At 35.1% G+C, this 17,454-nt stretch overlaps 1 protein-coding gene across 2 annotated transcripts in view; it reads left to right on the forward strand.

The window, feature by feature from the left end:
- The window catches only part of LOC137862137 (transcription initiation factor TFIID subunit 4-like), a 142,520-nt gene that overhangs the window by 36,932 nt on the left and 88,134 nt on the right, over positions 1-17,454 (forward strand). For both annotated transcript variants that reach the window (XM_068693835.1, XM_068693834.1), the window contains exon 10: positions 4,668-4,837. In XM_068693835.1, the coding sequence (XP_068549936.1) occupies positions 4,668-4,837 (170 nt within the window). The remainder of the gene's footprint in view (positions 1-4,667; positions 4,838-17,454) is intronic.

Genomic DNA, 17,454 nt, shown 5'->3' on the forward strand with positions numbered 1-17,454 from the left:
AGAGCTCCTACTAATGTAATATACCACTGACAACAATGAAAACAGCAGACTCTTAAAGTAATTATTACCTACAGTTCAGATTGTGGACAACATAAAGGAAAACTTCTGTTCCCCCGATACTAAGTTGAAATCATTTCAGTTGGAAAGGACCTTGGGAGGTCAACTGCTCCAACATCTGAGTCAGAGCAGGTTTGGTTAGATCAGGGACTTGTCCAGTTCTGCATGTCTCCAAGGTCACAGGTAAATGTTTGTACTTCTGTATTATCCTACCATGTTCTAACTGAATTGAATTGAATAAGGCTCAATAGCATTGTGTGCAAAATGGGGCAAGAAGCGGGTAGAACTAGTCCATTAATGTGTGTGATTCTGATAGGTTTCCATAGTGCACCTGCTAGGCAGGTATTCCTTCCTGGAGAAGTCTACTTCTCTACTAGGAGAGTCTAATTGGTAATAACCAACTGTATATTCAGTCTTCCTTTGCCTACCCAAAAGACATGCATTCTAACTCCATTGCCTGTTACTACATTTTTATTTTTTTAAATTAAAGTTTAGTAGCATAATTCTGACAGAATGCCTCAAAATGCATGATGATGTATCTAATAAATTGCAAAACATTTTGTCCTCTTGGGAATGATAGAAAGCTAATGCAGGTGTTAAATGGATAGCTTCAAAGATTTCATCTCTGAATGGCACCTTAAGATGTAAGTTTCTTTATTTTTCCAAGTAAATGTTTCAAGCTCTAAGATGAGCATGTATTTTTCCACATTTATCAAAAAAAAAAAAGGAAAAAAAAAGTGCTGATTGCAAATGTTGTGTGTCATTCCTTTTTGCTTATCAGTGGTAAGATCCATCACAGACCTTGTGGGCGATTCCTATGACCAAGCAGGATTAGGGAGAAATCTCAAAGTTAAACCTTTTTTAAGTCAGAGTTAGCACCATATAAATTGCACTATTTTAAAGTGTAGTACAGTAGCTGCTGTTGCTGTAATTTCAAGCACCTGCATCCAACATTTTAGCTGATCTTGTGATTCATTAAATTTGCAGACTTAGTGTCTTGCCATGGGTATGGGGACTTTCCTTAAGAACATGAAATTTCACTTTTGAGAGAGAGGGGAATCAATGGTGGTACTCTGTCTCAGTTGTCTTACAGATTCTTGTCGCTTACTTGGGAGCAGCCCAGTATTGCAGACTGGGACATCTTGGGCTCAAATCTTAAAAGTGCATAAAAAGGAAAATAGTATGCAATCATGCAATTAAGATTTGTTTATAAGGAAAATGCTACCAGACTTTTGTAATGGCTTGTCTTAATTTAAACAAAATCTTTGAAGTATGTTACAAACAACTGTGCAAATGCTTCATTTTTTCCTGAACACTATTTTCAAGTAAGCATTTTTTGTAGTTGCATGAGTGTTTTTAATCAAGAAAGAGAGAGGAGGAGTTAAAAGAAGTTGAATATAGGAATGAACTCTTAAACTGTTTTAAAACATGGCTTGCATTTGGAAACTGCTTGGAAACCCATGCTGCCTACTTAAAAATAGCATGCATATTGGGATATTAGATCTATCCAATAAGACTCAGATTTTAATTCAGTAAGACAGAAATAACTAATATGAGCATAGTCATTTATGCCAACAAATGTGAAATAGTTAAATACTGTGCTGGGATGAAAAGGGAAAGACAGTAATCATCAGTCTAGCCAACCACTGGATGGCATCTTTGTTCCACAGAATGAGTTATGAAGACTCACTCATCTAGAGTTAAAAGTTGACTTTTATAGGAAATCGCATGGAAAAAACACCAGCCCTCTTGTATGTATAAATGTGTATGTTTCAGTATCCAAAACCAAGCTCTCTTTTGTGTTCCTCAGAGTCGAAAAGGATACTGATAGAGATTTTGTCATCAGACTGGAAAATCTGTAGTCCCAACTAAGATTAAAACATTTCATATCTATTTTCCTTCTAATGTAAAAGAAAAATAGATGTACTCAGCAGTAGTAAATTGTTGATGTAAGATGGCAGGAAATTATTCTTTCCAGGAGTTACAGTGATGGTCTTATAAATACATGCTATTGCACTGCTTTTGATAACTTCAGCAAAATTCTATTTTGTGTCAAAAGAAAAAAAGGAAGTTTTATTTCAGACAGTATTTTTATGTGCAACAGGGTTGCAGATCTGTGCTCAAAATCAAATGAAAAAATAGAATAGCTAAAATACTGAGCAGAAGGAATGTGAAAGATTGATTTTATTTCCTCCATCTATTAACTAAATGTACAGATAAAAAGTATAAACTTCCATTAAAATTTGTATTCTTTTCATTATACTCTGTACTGATAATTCATTTCAGCAGAGTTTCATAAGAATGAAATATTCTAAGAAGTAGAGTAGCTCATGGTGACTTCAGAAAGACGAGTACGATTATTTTTAAGTTCATGTGGCAAAATGCCGTAGTTATTTTTATAAACATGGAATAACAACTCTACTCCTTTAGCTCTGCATAATAGTATCTTTACAGGAGTTTACTAGGGGAAGAAATAAGTTTGATAATCCATAAAAATAAAAAGAATTCGTAATTGAGATAGCAATGAGAAGTACTTCTATTTTTAGGCTATGAAATGTGGTTGCAGAAATCAATTAAATACAAACATAGAATTGATAAAACTGCTCTGGATAGATGTTTATAAGGCTTATCTTGAAACACGTTGATACCCTAAATAGACTGAAAAACTTTGAAATTTTCACTTTGTTCAAAGAATAATTTCAGAACAATCATGCAGAAGGATACTGGTTTATCTCCAAAGTTATCATATCTTTATATGAAACTTTATTTTGATTTCTTACCAAATTACTGATACTAACTGCTTTGAGTTCATGCCCCTATTACAGTGCCTACCAAAAAGAAAAGGTAAAACTTGGGACTCTCAGGATAATCAAAATTAAGAAAAAAAAAAGTTCAGTTAAAAATGAGGTATTTCTTTCTATTACATGGCATATGCAATTTTTGAGGTGTAAAAACTCTACAGAATAGCTTGATTTGGGAGCAATACTTGACCCTCTTAACAGCTGACCTTTTTGCTAATGATTACTCAGTGTTGTATACTGAATAAAGACTACTTTCATCCTTATTCATGTCAGGGGAACGTTGATAGTGCTTATGTGCTTATGTGAGTTTATTTAGCAAACCTTACTGTTGTAATCACTGATTTCAAATTCTAAATGTTTTTCTTCTGCACTGCTCTTTGAGGTGAAACTTGTCTTGGGTTTTCAAATCACATAAAGAATTTTGAGGGCTTATGTAGATTGTCCCAAAAGACTTGTCAGACGGCAAGTTTAGGGAGAAGTCAGGAATGCTATCTTGATTTTGTATGGATGAGTGCTGAAAGGAGATGAAAGCACCTCAATAACCAGCTCCTGGAAACATGATCTGGAAATAGGGGAGAGTTAATGTATTACTTATTGCTAGCCAGATTTATGTGCAATGCAGGGAGGATCTGGATTGTAGATTTCTAGATTTCTCTCCATTCTTTCTTTCTCACACCTTACTTGTAGCTTTGTATTTTACAGTAGGCATTAAGCTTTTCGGAAGTTGAAAGTAAGTATTCTAGGGTGCATAGAAGGGCATATATGTCGTATTTTTTTAATAAATCTTTTAAATTAAGCTTTTACTAGTTTGTTTAATGCAGTAGTAGGAGTCTTAAGTTGGATGTACTTGGATCTTTTCCATACATATAGTCTCAAAGGTTATGTAGTTGCTCCTAGAAAACACTGAAATACAGCGTTAGTGTCATATGTATCTCCTAAACAGGTAGTGCTAAAAACAGATGGTTTGTTTCCACGGTTATAAGTCATAACTTATAGAGGTAGGAGATAACAGATGCTGGGAGATAGAGGTATGATCTGTCTTCTGAAACTCAAATTTTTTAGTCAATGCTTCCTCAAACAGTTAGGAAGGGTATTGCAGGGCAAACAGTGGCTTGGGAAATGCTGCCATCAACTTCTCAAATGCAGCTCATTTTTTCTAAAAGTAGATGGCATGTTCAACTGATTTTTGTACGTTACCAGAGAAAATAGTAGTGTATAGTCAGACCATGCTTGGAAACCAAACTTACCTATATACTCATCAGAGTCAAAAAAATCTTCACCAAACAGTGCTGAAAACGCTTTGGTGCTCATTTTGGTAGGCACTTGTGAAACAGTGCAAGATTCCAAATTCATGTTTTTGTTTTTAGTGGTTTTTTTTTGTTTGTTTTGTTTTGTTTTGTTTTGTTTTGTTTTGTTTTGTTTTTTTTAAAGTATTTTATCATTTCACTCACGGGTTTCAGCATAAAGAGAATAGTTGAATGTTTTTTGATCGGTCATTGTTGATGATGATTATTGCTCTTAGTTTCCTGACCATTTTGGTATCGTTGCTATCACTGACTTGCAGATGAAGAAAAGACACCTCTGTCACTCCTTCTATTAGAGACAAATTTTCCTGCTTCTGAGGGCTTCCTAATATATTCAGAGAAATAGTTATTTCGGAATTGAGAATATTTTCTATGAGAATTGAGACCCTGATGGTTTTGCCTCAAATTGGCCCAGACACCAGGCGTGTTGCGTTTTGGCGAAGCAGATAACATAAAACGTATGTATCACATGCAGAATTATTCTTTATTTCTATTTTCATTATAGAGATGATGATGACATCAATGATGTTGCATCTATGGCCGGTGTTAATCTAAACGAAGAAAGTGCCCGAATTATGGCTACCAACTCTGACTTGGTTGGAACCCAGATACAGTCCTGTAAAGATGAACCCTTTCTTGCTGCTATACCTCTACACAAACGCATACTTGAAATGGGTGAGAAACGTCCTCTCCTTTTGATAGTGTTTCCTTTTGTGTTATGTGGTTCTAAGTAACAGAATATGCTTAGTACTTTAGATAGTTAAAAATTGTTTTTTATGCATTTTATTACATAAACTTGTATCCTTAAACTTTCAAGGTTTTTATGATAAAAGTAACTTGGCTACCCCAAACTTGAATTAAAAAAAAAAAGTATACTGCTACTTTTATACTTCATGGTTTCCCCATGGTTTTTATATCCAAGGATCTCAAAACTCTTTGCAAACATTAATTATTTCTCACAATCCTCCTTCATGTTTTACACATGAGAAGATTGAAACAGAGAGGTAGAGTAAGTAGTTCAGGTCACAGAGGACACCTGTGAATAAGATTTAACATACTGCTGAAGTTATCTGTCAAGATTTTTTCCCCTATACAAACCAATAATTCAGTTGCTAACACCTACATCTATTTACGTTCATAGTGATATCTTAGAGCATTTTTTCAAAAAGATGTATTTATTTATCCTGACTAAAAGGTGTTTTTATTCACTCTGCCATTTGAAAACAGAAGTTAAAAACTTCAGTAGAAAAAATATGTAATCAAAATTAGTGATGTTTTAAGATTAGTAAGTATGCCTAGAATATGTTTTATGTGACATACATGGTTAATATCCTATATATGTTCTGGTACCTAAATGTATCTTTTCATCACAATTTTTGGTAATATTTTAAGAATCATCCAAGTCTTAGGATGCAAAGCTCTAAGTGTTTGGGAGCATATATTTATTTTTTTCTTTTATAAACTCTTCTTATGTCAGTAGTTAAATTTATAAAAGTTTTTAGGGAATTAGTTGTCCTTATGATTTCAAAGATATTGTTACAAATCAGCATAGTTATGCTTTTAAGATTTTAGGTTTTTAAGGATACTGCTGAAATGTTATTTGTGTTTATGTTCATGGAATTAATGAAAGCCTTTTTATATTGCAGTTGCAGGCAAGGTTCTTCATTGACTTACTGTCAAGCTTTGTTTTGTGTTTTAATTAGACGCCTTTTAAGTTGAAGCCATTCTAAGAAATGAATCATTTTACATGCTTTAGTTATCATGCTGAAATGATATGATGATGGCATTATGTGACGCAGTCTGGGCAAGCATGTGCAATGTTTTGTGAGATGGCTTATTGCCATCTGAGATGGGAAGGCAGAAGGGTTTTGGTTAAATTTGATTGAACATGTGTTGTGAGGGATGCTCACATGATGGGTCATACAGGTGTAACAAAACAAAAAGGAAACGGAGATGTAAAACTGTTAAAAAGAATGGGAAATAAGTAATGAATTTGCCATATAAGCCTTAATGAGCTGTCTGGGTGTAACAATTGCTGCACAACATGGAGCTGTAATTACAAGTGTAGGACTTACAGGAATCTGTACATACTTTAAGAGCCACAGAACCCATCACACTATTCATCACTGCCTTTTGGGGTTTGCTCCTCTGAGGAACAAATCCCTATGGCTCTTTTTGAAGCTTTATTGGCTTTGATAATTGAAATGAAACTTTCAAAGCTTTTAAAAGCAGCTGCAGGGATTTACTTCTCAAAAGCAGTGAATCCAAAAGAGCGGCCACTCCTAGTGATCTCCTGCAGCCACTTTTAGAGCTTTATTTTGGCTTTATATGAAGCCTTTTATAGTTTTGAAAGTGGCTGTGGGGTTCACTAGTGGCTGCTATCTGGGATCTATGGCTCTTGAGGAGAGAATTCCTTCAGCTGATTTTTGAAGTTTTAGAAGCTTGGTTTTCACTGTGTGTGGCCAGATTTGTTGATTGCATGGGACCACACACAAATTTGCTAGTTGTGCTACTGGGCACTTAAAATAATGACATTGTAAGATCACGACAAAACTCAGTCTTACCATGTGTTGCTGTGCCTAGACACACCAGGACTAAGCAAAGGAGGCTGTGACCTTCTCAAGCACATTAGGAAAAGAAAGTATGATATGTGAGTCCTCATTCTTCTGGTTTTGTTATGCATGTTGACAAACGAGATAAAATACATTACTTCTTCATTTTATCTGAATATAATTCAAACAGACCCCATTTTCTACCTTTAAATCTATTCATATTTAATGATCACTTTAGTTTTAGGGCATGTTTTTAATGTTTTAGTAAAAGAGAGATTTGTGGTATGTACAGTATTAGGAAACTGCTCTTCTCTCCTTTCTCAAAAGCTAGATCTTTCAAGTTTTCTGTAATATTAATCTCCTCCTCTCTTTTCTGAGTAAGAGCTCTGTCGAGCAACTCAGTAGTGTTCCCCAAAGGCTGTTTCAGAGATTGTGCTTCCATTCACTAGAGTCAGAATATAAACTGCTAAAGTGAGAGCAGATGCTATTCAGTCTTTGGCAGTAACCACCAGCCAAATGCCTCAAAGTTATAGTGAAAGGTTTCTTAATATATTGTACGTTCTTATCTCTGCTGCTCAACTTGGCAGTGTTATCATCCAAAGTTTATTTTAAATCTAAATGAGTAATATTATTATTGATCCTTTTAAATGGAAGAAGTAACTGAAAGGTAATTCATGCAAAGATATTCATTCGCTTCCCACATGCTTCCTTATCCAATTTTGTATCTAGTCATCTTTGGCTGGTAATCATTGCCATTTGTTCATGTAGGAAGACAGTGTTGCGACTGTTTCAAATTCTTCTTTGATGCAAAACCAAGAGTGGATATTTCTTAGTAGATAATGTATTTCTTTTGCTATTCTATACAGGATCATAAACTTTAAACCTTAATCTTTCTGTATGACAGCACAGTGAAACATATGCAAAGAGCTCTATGACTGTTGTTTCTCTTACTGGGAAGTCAAGAGGTTGAGATTGATGTTCTTCATGCATGCGCTGATGTACATTTAAATTTTTAAAACTTTTAGGCCTTTCAGTCCATAAGTAAAAGGGTAATATTTCTTTAAAGGGCAAGATAAGCTGAAAAGTGCTGAAAAATCTGAGCTTTTTCATATGTTTTTCATGGGAAAGAAACAAGAAAAATAACTTTGTACTTGTTTCACTTCTATTCATTCATAAGTTTTTTATTTTTTGGGGTGGGTAAAAATGCTGTATTGGTTTCTTTAGGTACTAGAAGCTAGAACACATTCTGAGTTTCCACTGTTTACCAAAGGGGGCAACACCTTAGTCAATAAAACAGTATGGCATAGCAAATCGTTTCAAGAATGCAGATTCAGTATGGTTTGTAACAGTGTTGTGAAGATAGAAACACCTTGACTCAGGAATTACTTCAATTGGGGCATTGTTTTTGAGGCTCAGCAGATGAGAGTTAGGCTCAACCGTATTTTATATTTAATATTAGTTAACATTAAACATTAACAACCCATAAGGATGTGATAAAAAGGTGACCCTATTCGTATTGCCTTATAATTAAGACCTTGGAAGGGAACAGATATGAAAAAGAAAGGGGAAAAATATTATAAAATATGATTAACAAATAATAACTAGAATTGTGTATAAAGAAGAGTTGTATACAGTGAGATGAACAAGAAATATATTAAATTATTAGCCTAATGTCTAAATAGCAGTCATTAACCTTATTCTTTATCCAACTCTGGTGAAACTATTCTGGAGATTTTATAGCACTGCATGTTTGACTGGTACTTTTTTTTTTTTCACGTATTATTGTTTTTAATGGGAAGATGAGTTTTTCATAGCATAATACATATTTTTTTTTGTGTACAGAAGCCCTGACGATTATCTTCAATTTTGTCTGTTGTTGATGTCATTCAGCATGGTACAGTGGGATGAAATCTGCTTTTCTTATGGAGGTTACTTTTTAAACTTCCACTCAGGACAATGTTACGTCCTTTACTGAGAAGCTTTCTTGCTGAGAATTGGTGGTCTCTTAAGACTCTGCTAGCTGTTCAAGAAACTTTGCTGTTGATTTTGTGGTCACCAGAGTATGTATCCTCACAAGCTGAGAGTCTGCAGTAGAATATTAATACCCACAGCTTTGTATCAATTCTGATTTCCTCTCCAATGAGATGATGATGTCTTGCTTTTCCATGCCTATCCCGAAAATGTCACAATAGGTGGAGTACCTTAATCATAAATAACTGTCTTAAAGCAATAATAACATAACACGAGTTTGGCATATTGTATTCCTTGAGTAAGATTGTTTCTTTCTCTTTCACTTCACTTTCAGTGTTCTTCACCCAGTTTTTTAACCCAATTTGTATTGTTATGGAGTTCTGGCTAAATAGAATAATTACAAATGTGACATTCTAAGAAATGTGGGACTGGTTTGGCCATATTGAATCCATTTTAACCGTCCATCTTTTATTTTCAAATTATTTTTACCTAAGTGTGTGCCATAAAAATGCATTGGAACATAAATTATGGTATTTTTATTTCACAGTGATTCATAATTATTTTTACATCTGTGCTAGAAAATCAATTTTTCTATAGGATGTTTTTGAGAAATACTGCATTTATGTCTGTTATCTGGCATTGATATAAATTTCCTTTGAAAAAAGTCTATTATGTTGACAAAATAGCATACACCTCTGACATTACTTACCAAAAAATTAGTACTGGATTCTCTTGCTTTGTCCAGATAGATTTTTAGGCAAGGCTACACATAGTCATGCAGAGGATTTATTATGAAATTTGAAACACAGTTTTAACAGTTGTAGGGTTAAGCTGAACACAATTTATAGATTTACATTTTTGTTACTTTGCATACAGGATATTTTTAATCGTCTAATGAAATGTTGACCATTGATCTGCTTGATTCTTTCTTCGTTCAGTCACATTTGAATTGCATGTCTGCTGTAGAAATGCATGTTAAAGCATAATGAAATAGCTTATCTGTGTTTCTGTATTCTATAGTACAGTGAATCTACTATGTGGCATCACAGTGGCAGCGGAATTGTCTGCATATGTATATATTTTAAATAATTTGAATACTCTGGAGGGCATTTTATATTGCTAAACCACCTAAAAAGTGATTGGAATATCCTTCATGGAACCAGGCCAGTGGATTTCAGAGCCTCTGTTAAAAGCATTTGCTACTAGTTTAATAATAGAGGTGTTCTGTCATCTCTGTTTCATCTGTTTGTTTGTCAACAGTTGTAGTCATGTTTGAATGAGATCACACTGTACTATTGATGATTGCTCTTTCACATACAGAGCAGTTCTAACATAAAAGTATACTTATTTCTGTGGTTGGTTTACTTTAGAGGGGTTTATAGCTGCTTAGAGTACAGTAGTGGGTTCTGAATTTCTGAGCCATCAGATTGCCTGCAAACATGTTTTTGTTTTCACTGCACTTTTTGTTGATCTTAGTTGTTTTCATTATTGACTTTTAACTTGTTATCCTTGAGTTGATTTGTCTTCAAACTGAAATATTCCTTTTAATATCAATTTTTTCCAACAGCATCTTTCTGTCATGATGGCCTCCTTAAATATCTGTGGACATAACTCTCGTGTTTGGAGATAGTTCTAATGTGCAAATTAGCCTATAAAGCGCTTGTTCTCCTTTAGCACAGCATTTTCAAGTTATACATTATCCTAACAACATACTTAGTCCAATTGAACCGTACCTAGACTGGTGTTTTCTGTGATTCTAGATGCTGCTTCTCAGGGGAAAAAAATTAGGTATTTTATAACTACAAATCACAAGTTATTTGGAATGCCATTTATATTAGCCATCTATAGCTCCTATGAACTTAAGTATGTCACCTGCAGAGGCACAAGTGTGAAGATGTATCTAAATTCTGACATCTGAAATAGTAACTTTTTTAGTGAGTGCAGAGGCTATTGGTTGGTTGTTTTTATTTTCCACTAGTATAATGCAAGGAATTTGCTACAAATTTTAGATTAGGTGTGCACTGTTCTCATCTTCTTATCAATCCTCCCATTTATGATCATTTAGTTTAATATGTTGACATTGAAAAAACATTTTATTGTATTTAATAGCAAATGTTTTTTGTATTGCAATTCATTGTTTACTAATGTTATAAAATAAGGCAATTAAATGTTGCTTACATTTATTATTTCCTTTTCAAAAAAGGTGGGAATATGTTCCCATCTTAGTATCAGCAGCAGAGTTGCCAAATAAACATAATCAGTAAGTATTTCAGAAGATTGTTAAACTGTATTGTTGTTCTTTCTTTAATAGGTCCATGATTAGACTTCCTGTTTTACAAGATGTCCCAACATGTGTTGGAACGGTTACTTGAGTACCACCTGAGAGCTTGGAGTCTGCCTTTCTGTGAAAGGTAAGGCAGCTTCTGTTCAATATTTTTTGTGTATTTCTAAGGTTTTCTTTTTATTACTCTTATTGGTTCTGCAATGCTACAGAATTTGAATTACGTTTTTAGCATTATCACCTCTAAGTGCCAGAAATGATGTTATTTCATCAAAAAGTACTTTGTCAAAATAAATGAGTATATGTTCAAACTATGATTAATTACGAAGAAAATGAAGCTATTTCTTCAATCATAATTTTTAAAGGTCTTACTCTAACTGAAGAGCATGATTATACTACTTGCTTTTGCAAATACTGGAAAAATTAAAATTTATTTTCACCGTATTATCTTATTTTCCTTCTTAATGAATGTAGTGGAAAAACCTTCTTGAAAGGTCTTGCTCTTTCTGGAAGACAGTTCGGGCCATCAGGGCCTCCCAAAATAAGTTGCTCAGCCTCAGAATAAGTTTGTATCTGGGAATTGAATTACCTAAATTTCTTGGTCTCTGCAAAGGAGGGTTAAATTAGGATCACTGTTTCATGGAGATTCATTGTCTACCAGATTCATTCATAAAGTCTATCTTCTATCTAGAAATGGACTTCTAGTGATAAATATAGGATGTAGAATAAGAACAATAAAAAGAAAACCTTAGAGAACCATTCAATATTGCAATAAAGCTGACTTACATTATCCCTGTAGGCAAACTCCATGCTCTAGAGGTGGTACTAATGTCCCCAAAATTCAACACATGTTGGAACATCTTTGTGGAGGAGGAAGTCATTGATCAGTGAGCTGTTTCTTCAAGGATCATTTAAGGGGGAAAAAGTAAAAGGTAATAGTTTCTAAAATGTATTGAAATATTATTCACTACGTTTATTTGGCAATCCTGCTGCTCATACTAAGGTTGCAATGTTTTTGTTTCTTAAATTATTGAGCTACCTCATAAACTTCACTTTAGTCTTTCTTCTCCTTTGAATTATCACTTCAAAATGTTAATGATCTGTAGGTAAAAATGTAACTTTCTGTTTTAATACATTGCACTTGTTAGTCTCCAGGCTGGTGAGTCTACTGCATACAAAGTCCAGATTACAGTATATCTCACCAATTTGACATGTTTATCAGTGGTTATAATATCAAGACTGTTCGACTGTGGTTCAACTAGTTTAGTAATGTCTACAGCAAGTCACAATCAAATGTTCCAAAGTTTTGAAATGGCACAAAGACATTTTACTGGTAACAAAGATGTATTTGCTGCAAGGAGGTAACTGCATCTCTGGATGTTGTACTGGATGATGTACCATCTGTTTTTGCAGTAACATAAATATGGGAATCTGATATAAACTATTGTAAAGCACGATTATTTCGACAACATTGAGTTACCATGTCTGATATGGATTCACTCTGTAGTGGTGTATGATGTGGTAATACACAGATTTGGTATTAATAAATGTGTCACAATGTCCCGTTGTTGTCAATTTTTCCTCTAATCTTGGACATAGGCAAAGGTGCTGACATTTTCAAGTTCAGGTTATGGTCTTTGGTCTACCTTTCTGGTATCCTTTATAATTTCGTGTATTCTTTGTGCATATCCTTTCCAGGTTACATGCCCATCCTGCCTCCTTCAGGTGAGGCCTCATGTTGAACTAGTCTGCCTAATATCAGCAGACATCGCTAATACCTCTTCAGATATGTCATCTACAAGACTTTTATAGTGCCAGAGATACAGTTTCTTCAGGAAAAAAAAAAAAGCCAAAATGTCTGCATTGTTTACATAAGTTGCTTTAAAAGAACAGGAGCATATAGGAAAATTCTTCACGGTATCTATTTTAATCCTTACATGGACGTGATTTAGAGTTTTTTCTGTTACTGTGAGGACCATATTATAGTATGTTAGCATCTGTGTTTGCTCTTTCTGACATTCTTGCAATGGATTTTCCCTATCTCAGTCTCACCTAACATAGACCTATAATGACATACTTCTCTTTCTTAAGCCTAAGGTTCTGTAAAATGATTTAGTATCTTTTGATCTTGGGCTTAGACATGGGTAAGAAGCACACTCTTCTAGCCTGTGTAAAACCAGGTAGGCAATAAGTCCTCAGCTAGCAACTTCTCTATTGTTTTTTCAGGGACTCTTATTGGTGTCAGTGCCATATTAGTTCTTTCTCATCTGGTCCCCATAACAATCTCTTTTGATCTGATTCTGTTGTAAGTAACCAAACAAAAGTGCATTGAGGCATGCACTATTATTTATAAAAATAGTGAGCATATTTTCCAGTTCTCTACAGTCACTTCGTGTTTATTCTTGAATGTTCCTGAATGTCTTTGAACATACTTACTATTTTGTGTTGTGTTTACATTTTAAGAAAACTAAGACTGAAAAAATTACGTAACTCTAATCTGTATAGTTGGACTTGACTTGTTAAGACCTGCACTTATTTCAGTTGCCATCCCCTCCTCTTTTTCACTTGCCTAGCACTGTTCAGTCACAGCAGTACAGGTTAATGGGATCATAGGGTAGGATCTGGATATAGATCCCAAGAAATCTTTGACCTTCAGCATAGGTCAAAGCTTTGGTAACTTCAGCATCTTCTCTTCTTTTGGGATGAAAATGATGTCCATATGAAATTGCACAAAGGTAGTCTTAAAGAGGAATTATTAAAAGAGAAGGAATTAAACATTAAAATCAAGGACAATGTGTTTGCTTAGGACATTGAGATTTTGATTTGTTCTGAAAAAAACAGGTATGATACAGTTTGGTTATAGAACAAGTAAGGAAAAAAAAATGAATAGCGGTTGCTTACGTTCCTTCAGAGTTTACATTCTTTTTCTGTCCTGTCTGATCAAGCTGTCAGGCTTCTTGTCTGTCTGAATACCAAGTAATCTCTTCTACTTCTAGATGCACTGCTTATATGCTTCCCTGATTTGTGGCAACTGCTTCCATTTTCCAAGCCTCTGCTTACCTGTGCATAATATTGTTTGGTGACTAGCTTGATTCTGTTAAAGACAAACCACTAAGGATAATAAAAAGACTCTTTAGGGATGATTAATAGCTGCCTTTCAGCTGTTTAATTATCTAGCTCAGAGACAGAATTTTGGAAACTGGATTGTCTGGTTATATATATTTTAGGTCAGACCTCTTCTCAAATTAGTTCTTTCTTTTTGCCAAAAAGTATGAATTATGTGTGGGTTCCCAGACTTACAGTCTTACTGAGAACTCTTAAAGAAGTGAAGGCTTTATTTTTTTTAAATTATGTTCCTCAAACAACACTAATCATATAGCAGGGTTAAACAGCTTCTTGAGGAATTCTTTTTCCACTTCATGAATTTTTTGCCCTGCTCCAAATCCCAGTGACTTGCTTAAGAGCTTTGAATTCACACAGAAAATAGGATCAAACTTTTGGCCTTGATTACACGTGGATTTTGCATCAGTATAGCTATTTCTCTGACTCCTTTGTGTTAAAATAATTGTGACCCCCTAGAAAGGAGCTATTTTTCAGTTTGGTCTCATTTACAAAAATTAGGGATATCAGATGAAAGTAATAGATGAAGTTCAAAACAAGCAAAGCAGTGTATGTTTTTGCCAGATGATTACTTAAGTTGTCAACTCTTTGTCTTAGGATGTTGCAGGTTCAAAAGATGACTTGCAAAATCAATCAGAAAAAAATCTGTCTTGAGGACATAGAGAGTAAGATAGGATCTCTAGCTTAGAATGGTTCTGGACTGTATATTTTTACAGTTATAATTGGACACTTCTATATACTTCTAGCAGCATGTCCCACTGCTGCTGTTGGAGAATGGTTGCTGGACTATATTACCCAGTATAGCTATTGTTAACTTTTTATACAATTTCATAAATTCAAAATATTCATTTTAGTATAATTTTACTGAATAAGTTAAATCCATTGTAGTACCTGAAAAAAGCTTTATGAGCAACTTCGTACTACGCATTCTTCTGCGGAAACTGAGCCTTAGATGAATCTTACTTGGCTAAAGTAATTTGGTTGGCATTTACTTTGGAGGAAGCAGGAGGAGAAAGGAGTTAAAATTTTTGTAATATTTATTTAGATTTTTTTTATCCATTAAGTTACATTAGAATTGTATAGCTGGTTATGCTTTATTCTGCTGCGTCTAGCACTACAAATGGCTGTGTATTTTGAGGATTTTCATCTGTAACTTGGATTTATTCATGTATTTTTAAAAGTAACTGGTATTTCACCAATTTCTAAATTTCACAAATTGCTTCCTGGGGAATCATCTCAAGGTGAGTAGTCCTGAAGTATTAAACCTCAGCAGGTCTTGAGTTCTGAAGACTGTACGCTTTTATCCAGAAGTGAGCTCATGAGGTAACATTCCTCCTCTCATAGGATAAAAATTCTATTGTAAACAAGCTTACTGAAGTAATTAATGTGGAGTTATCCATTGTTTTGTAAATAACAATTGTGATAAAATGTAGTTCTTTTTACCAAAGTCAACTTACATGAAGGTGAACTAGAAGTATAGTGTTGAACAGTATTGGGTACTGGTTTACAAAATTTTTCACATGCCAGTTGAGATAGTTCAGTGTTGCTTTGGAGCTGTGGTATATATCTTGGCCACCTGCCCTTCACAGAAGGGGTGCTGGTTTGTACCTGCTAGAGGGAATCGTTTACCAAAACTCAAAGCACTTGGCACTGATTCTCTCTAGCTTGGCAGGAAACACTCCCTAGCCTGTGGCTTCCCTAAACATACTCCAGGCTATAGGTTCATCAGAGGCGCCTGCTCAAACTGCTTTGGATTTGCTGTGTTTGTGAAGGAGGTTTCTCTTTTCCTCATCCTGTCTCCCAGCACCAGACAGGCTTAACAGTGCAGCAAATAAACATTTATTAAATTATTTATTCATTTAGTTAGTAAGACTTGCAGTGGAACTTTTAATCTAAAGGACTGAAAACAAAAAATCACAGCTAAATTCATGACACTGTTTCTTTTGCCTGGGATCACTAGATCATTTTATACCTTTAGGAATCTCTAATCTCAGTCATCAGAGCTAGTGATTTGTTGTTTGCAACATCACTCCATTTAACAAGCTTATCCTTCAATCCTTCAGTTTTTAATACTTCAAGGATATCTGTGGCTCTGGCAGCCCCTCCAGCCTGCCCCAGGGTGTTTCGTACCCAAGCAGTCTCCTCAGTTTCTTCCTTTGTTGTGTTCCAACCCCAACTGTCTGGTTTAATGTTTAAGATCGAGTTTTCCCTTTGATAGCATTTGAAATTCAGGATAGATGGCTGAAGACACTGCTATGTGGGACATTGGTGTGGTGCCTAGGGACATGGTTTAGTGGGTAGACTTGGGCAGTGCTAGGTTAATGATGGACTCAGTCGTAGAGGTCTTTTCCAGCCTAAGTGATTCTACATGTATGTCCCCTGTTCTCAAGCCCTATCTGACTAGGTTGGTACGAGTAAGTTCAGTAATTGCCATTTTATGGCTCCTCAGGATGCTGAGGGCTCTTCGTGCATTATGGTTGTGTCTCCTTTGTGTTTAGTCAGCCGGGTAGTTAAATGTTGTTGCTCAGTGTAGAAAGATTGATGTCATAGTATTAAACAAAGCACCTATTGCTTTCTGTCGATTTCATGACTTGCTTTTTGTAAAGACCACACATGGTGTGTCTTAGGGCATACAAATATTGCTTGTGTTGTTTTAGATGGGGAACTGCTCACCGTTTCTTCCTCACTTTTTTCAACTGTTAGCCTTCAGAAGTTTCTGTATAGTGTAAGCCTTGGACAGTGACTTCTTAACTGATCTCATTGTACTTAATGTTGTGTAATTTTACAGAGATGGAGGTGTTTTAAAATGTTTCACTGTTGACTCCTACAGCAGAACTATAAAATCATCCCTTCCCCTTATGCTATTAAAATGGAGGAATGGAATTTATTAAAGAAGTTTATCATTTTAATGCTTTGGAAGTTTGCTGCAGATATTTAGGGGGTAGTTTTTCCAGTACCTGTTTTTTCCTGATGGGAAAGATCACAGAGGGACAGAAGCCTGTAAAACTGTGGTGGTTTTGTTGGGATGAACGAGGAAGGGTTCTTGAGCCTATAATCCCAGGTGCAATCCAAGGCATAGTCAAGTACTTACATGTATGCTCAGGGGTTGGGGTACGTAGGTATGACCAGATGGATTTGGCATTCTTTGAGAGCTGATGCTGTTGAAGGAGGTTAAATAGAAGTTTAAACAAATAAAGAGTATCCGTGATGTAAGGGGAAGTACTTCTGTGGTTTGTTTCCATCTTGCACAGTGCAGGCCAGCTGTCACAGCAGATGAGGCCCAGACCTAAGAAATCTGGTTGCAATTTCAGCTTGGGCCAACATTTAACACAAAGAATTTAAACTTTAAGAAGTTGCTCCTGGATTTA

This window comes from Anas acuta, chromosome 10 (assembly GCF_963932015.1).
Source record: "Anas acuta chromosome 10, bAnaAcu1.1, whole genome shotgun sequence".
Taxonomy (NCBI): Eukaryota; Metazoa; Chordata; class Aves; order Anseriformes; family Anatidae; genus Anas; species Anas acuta.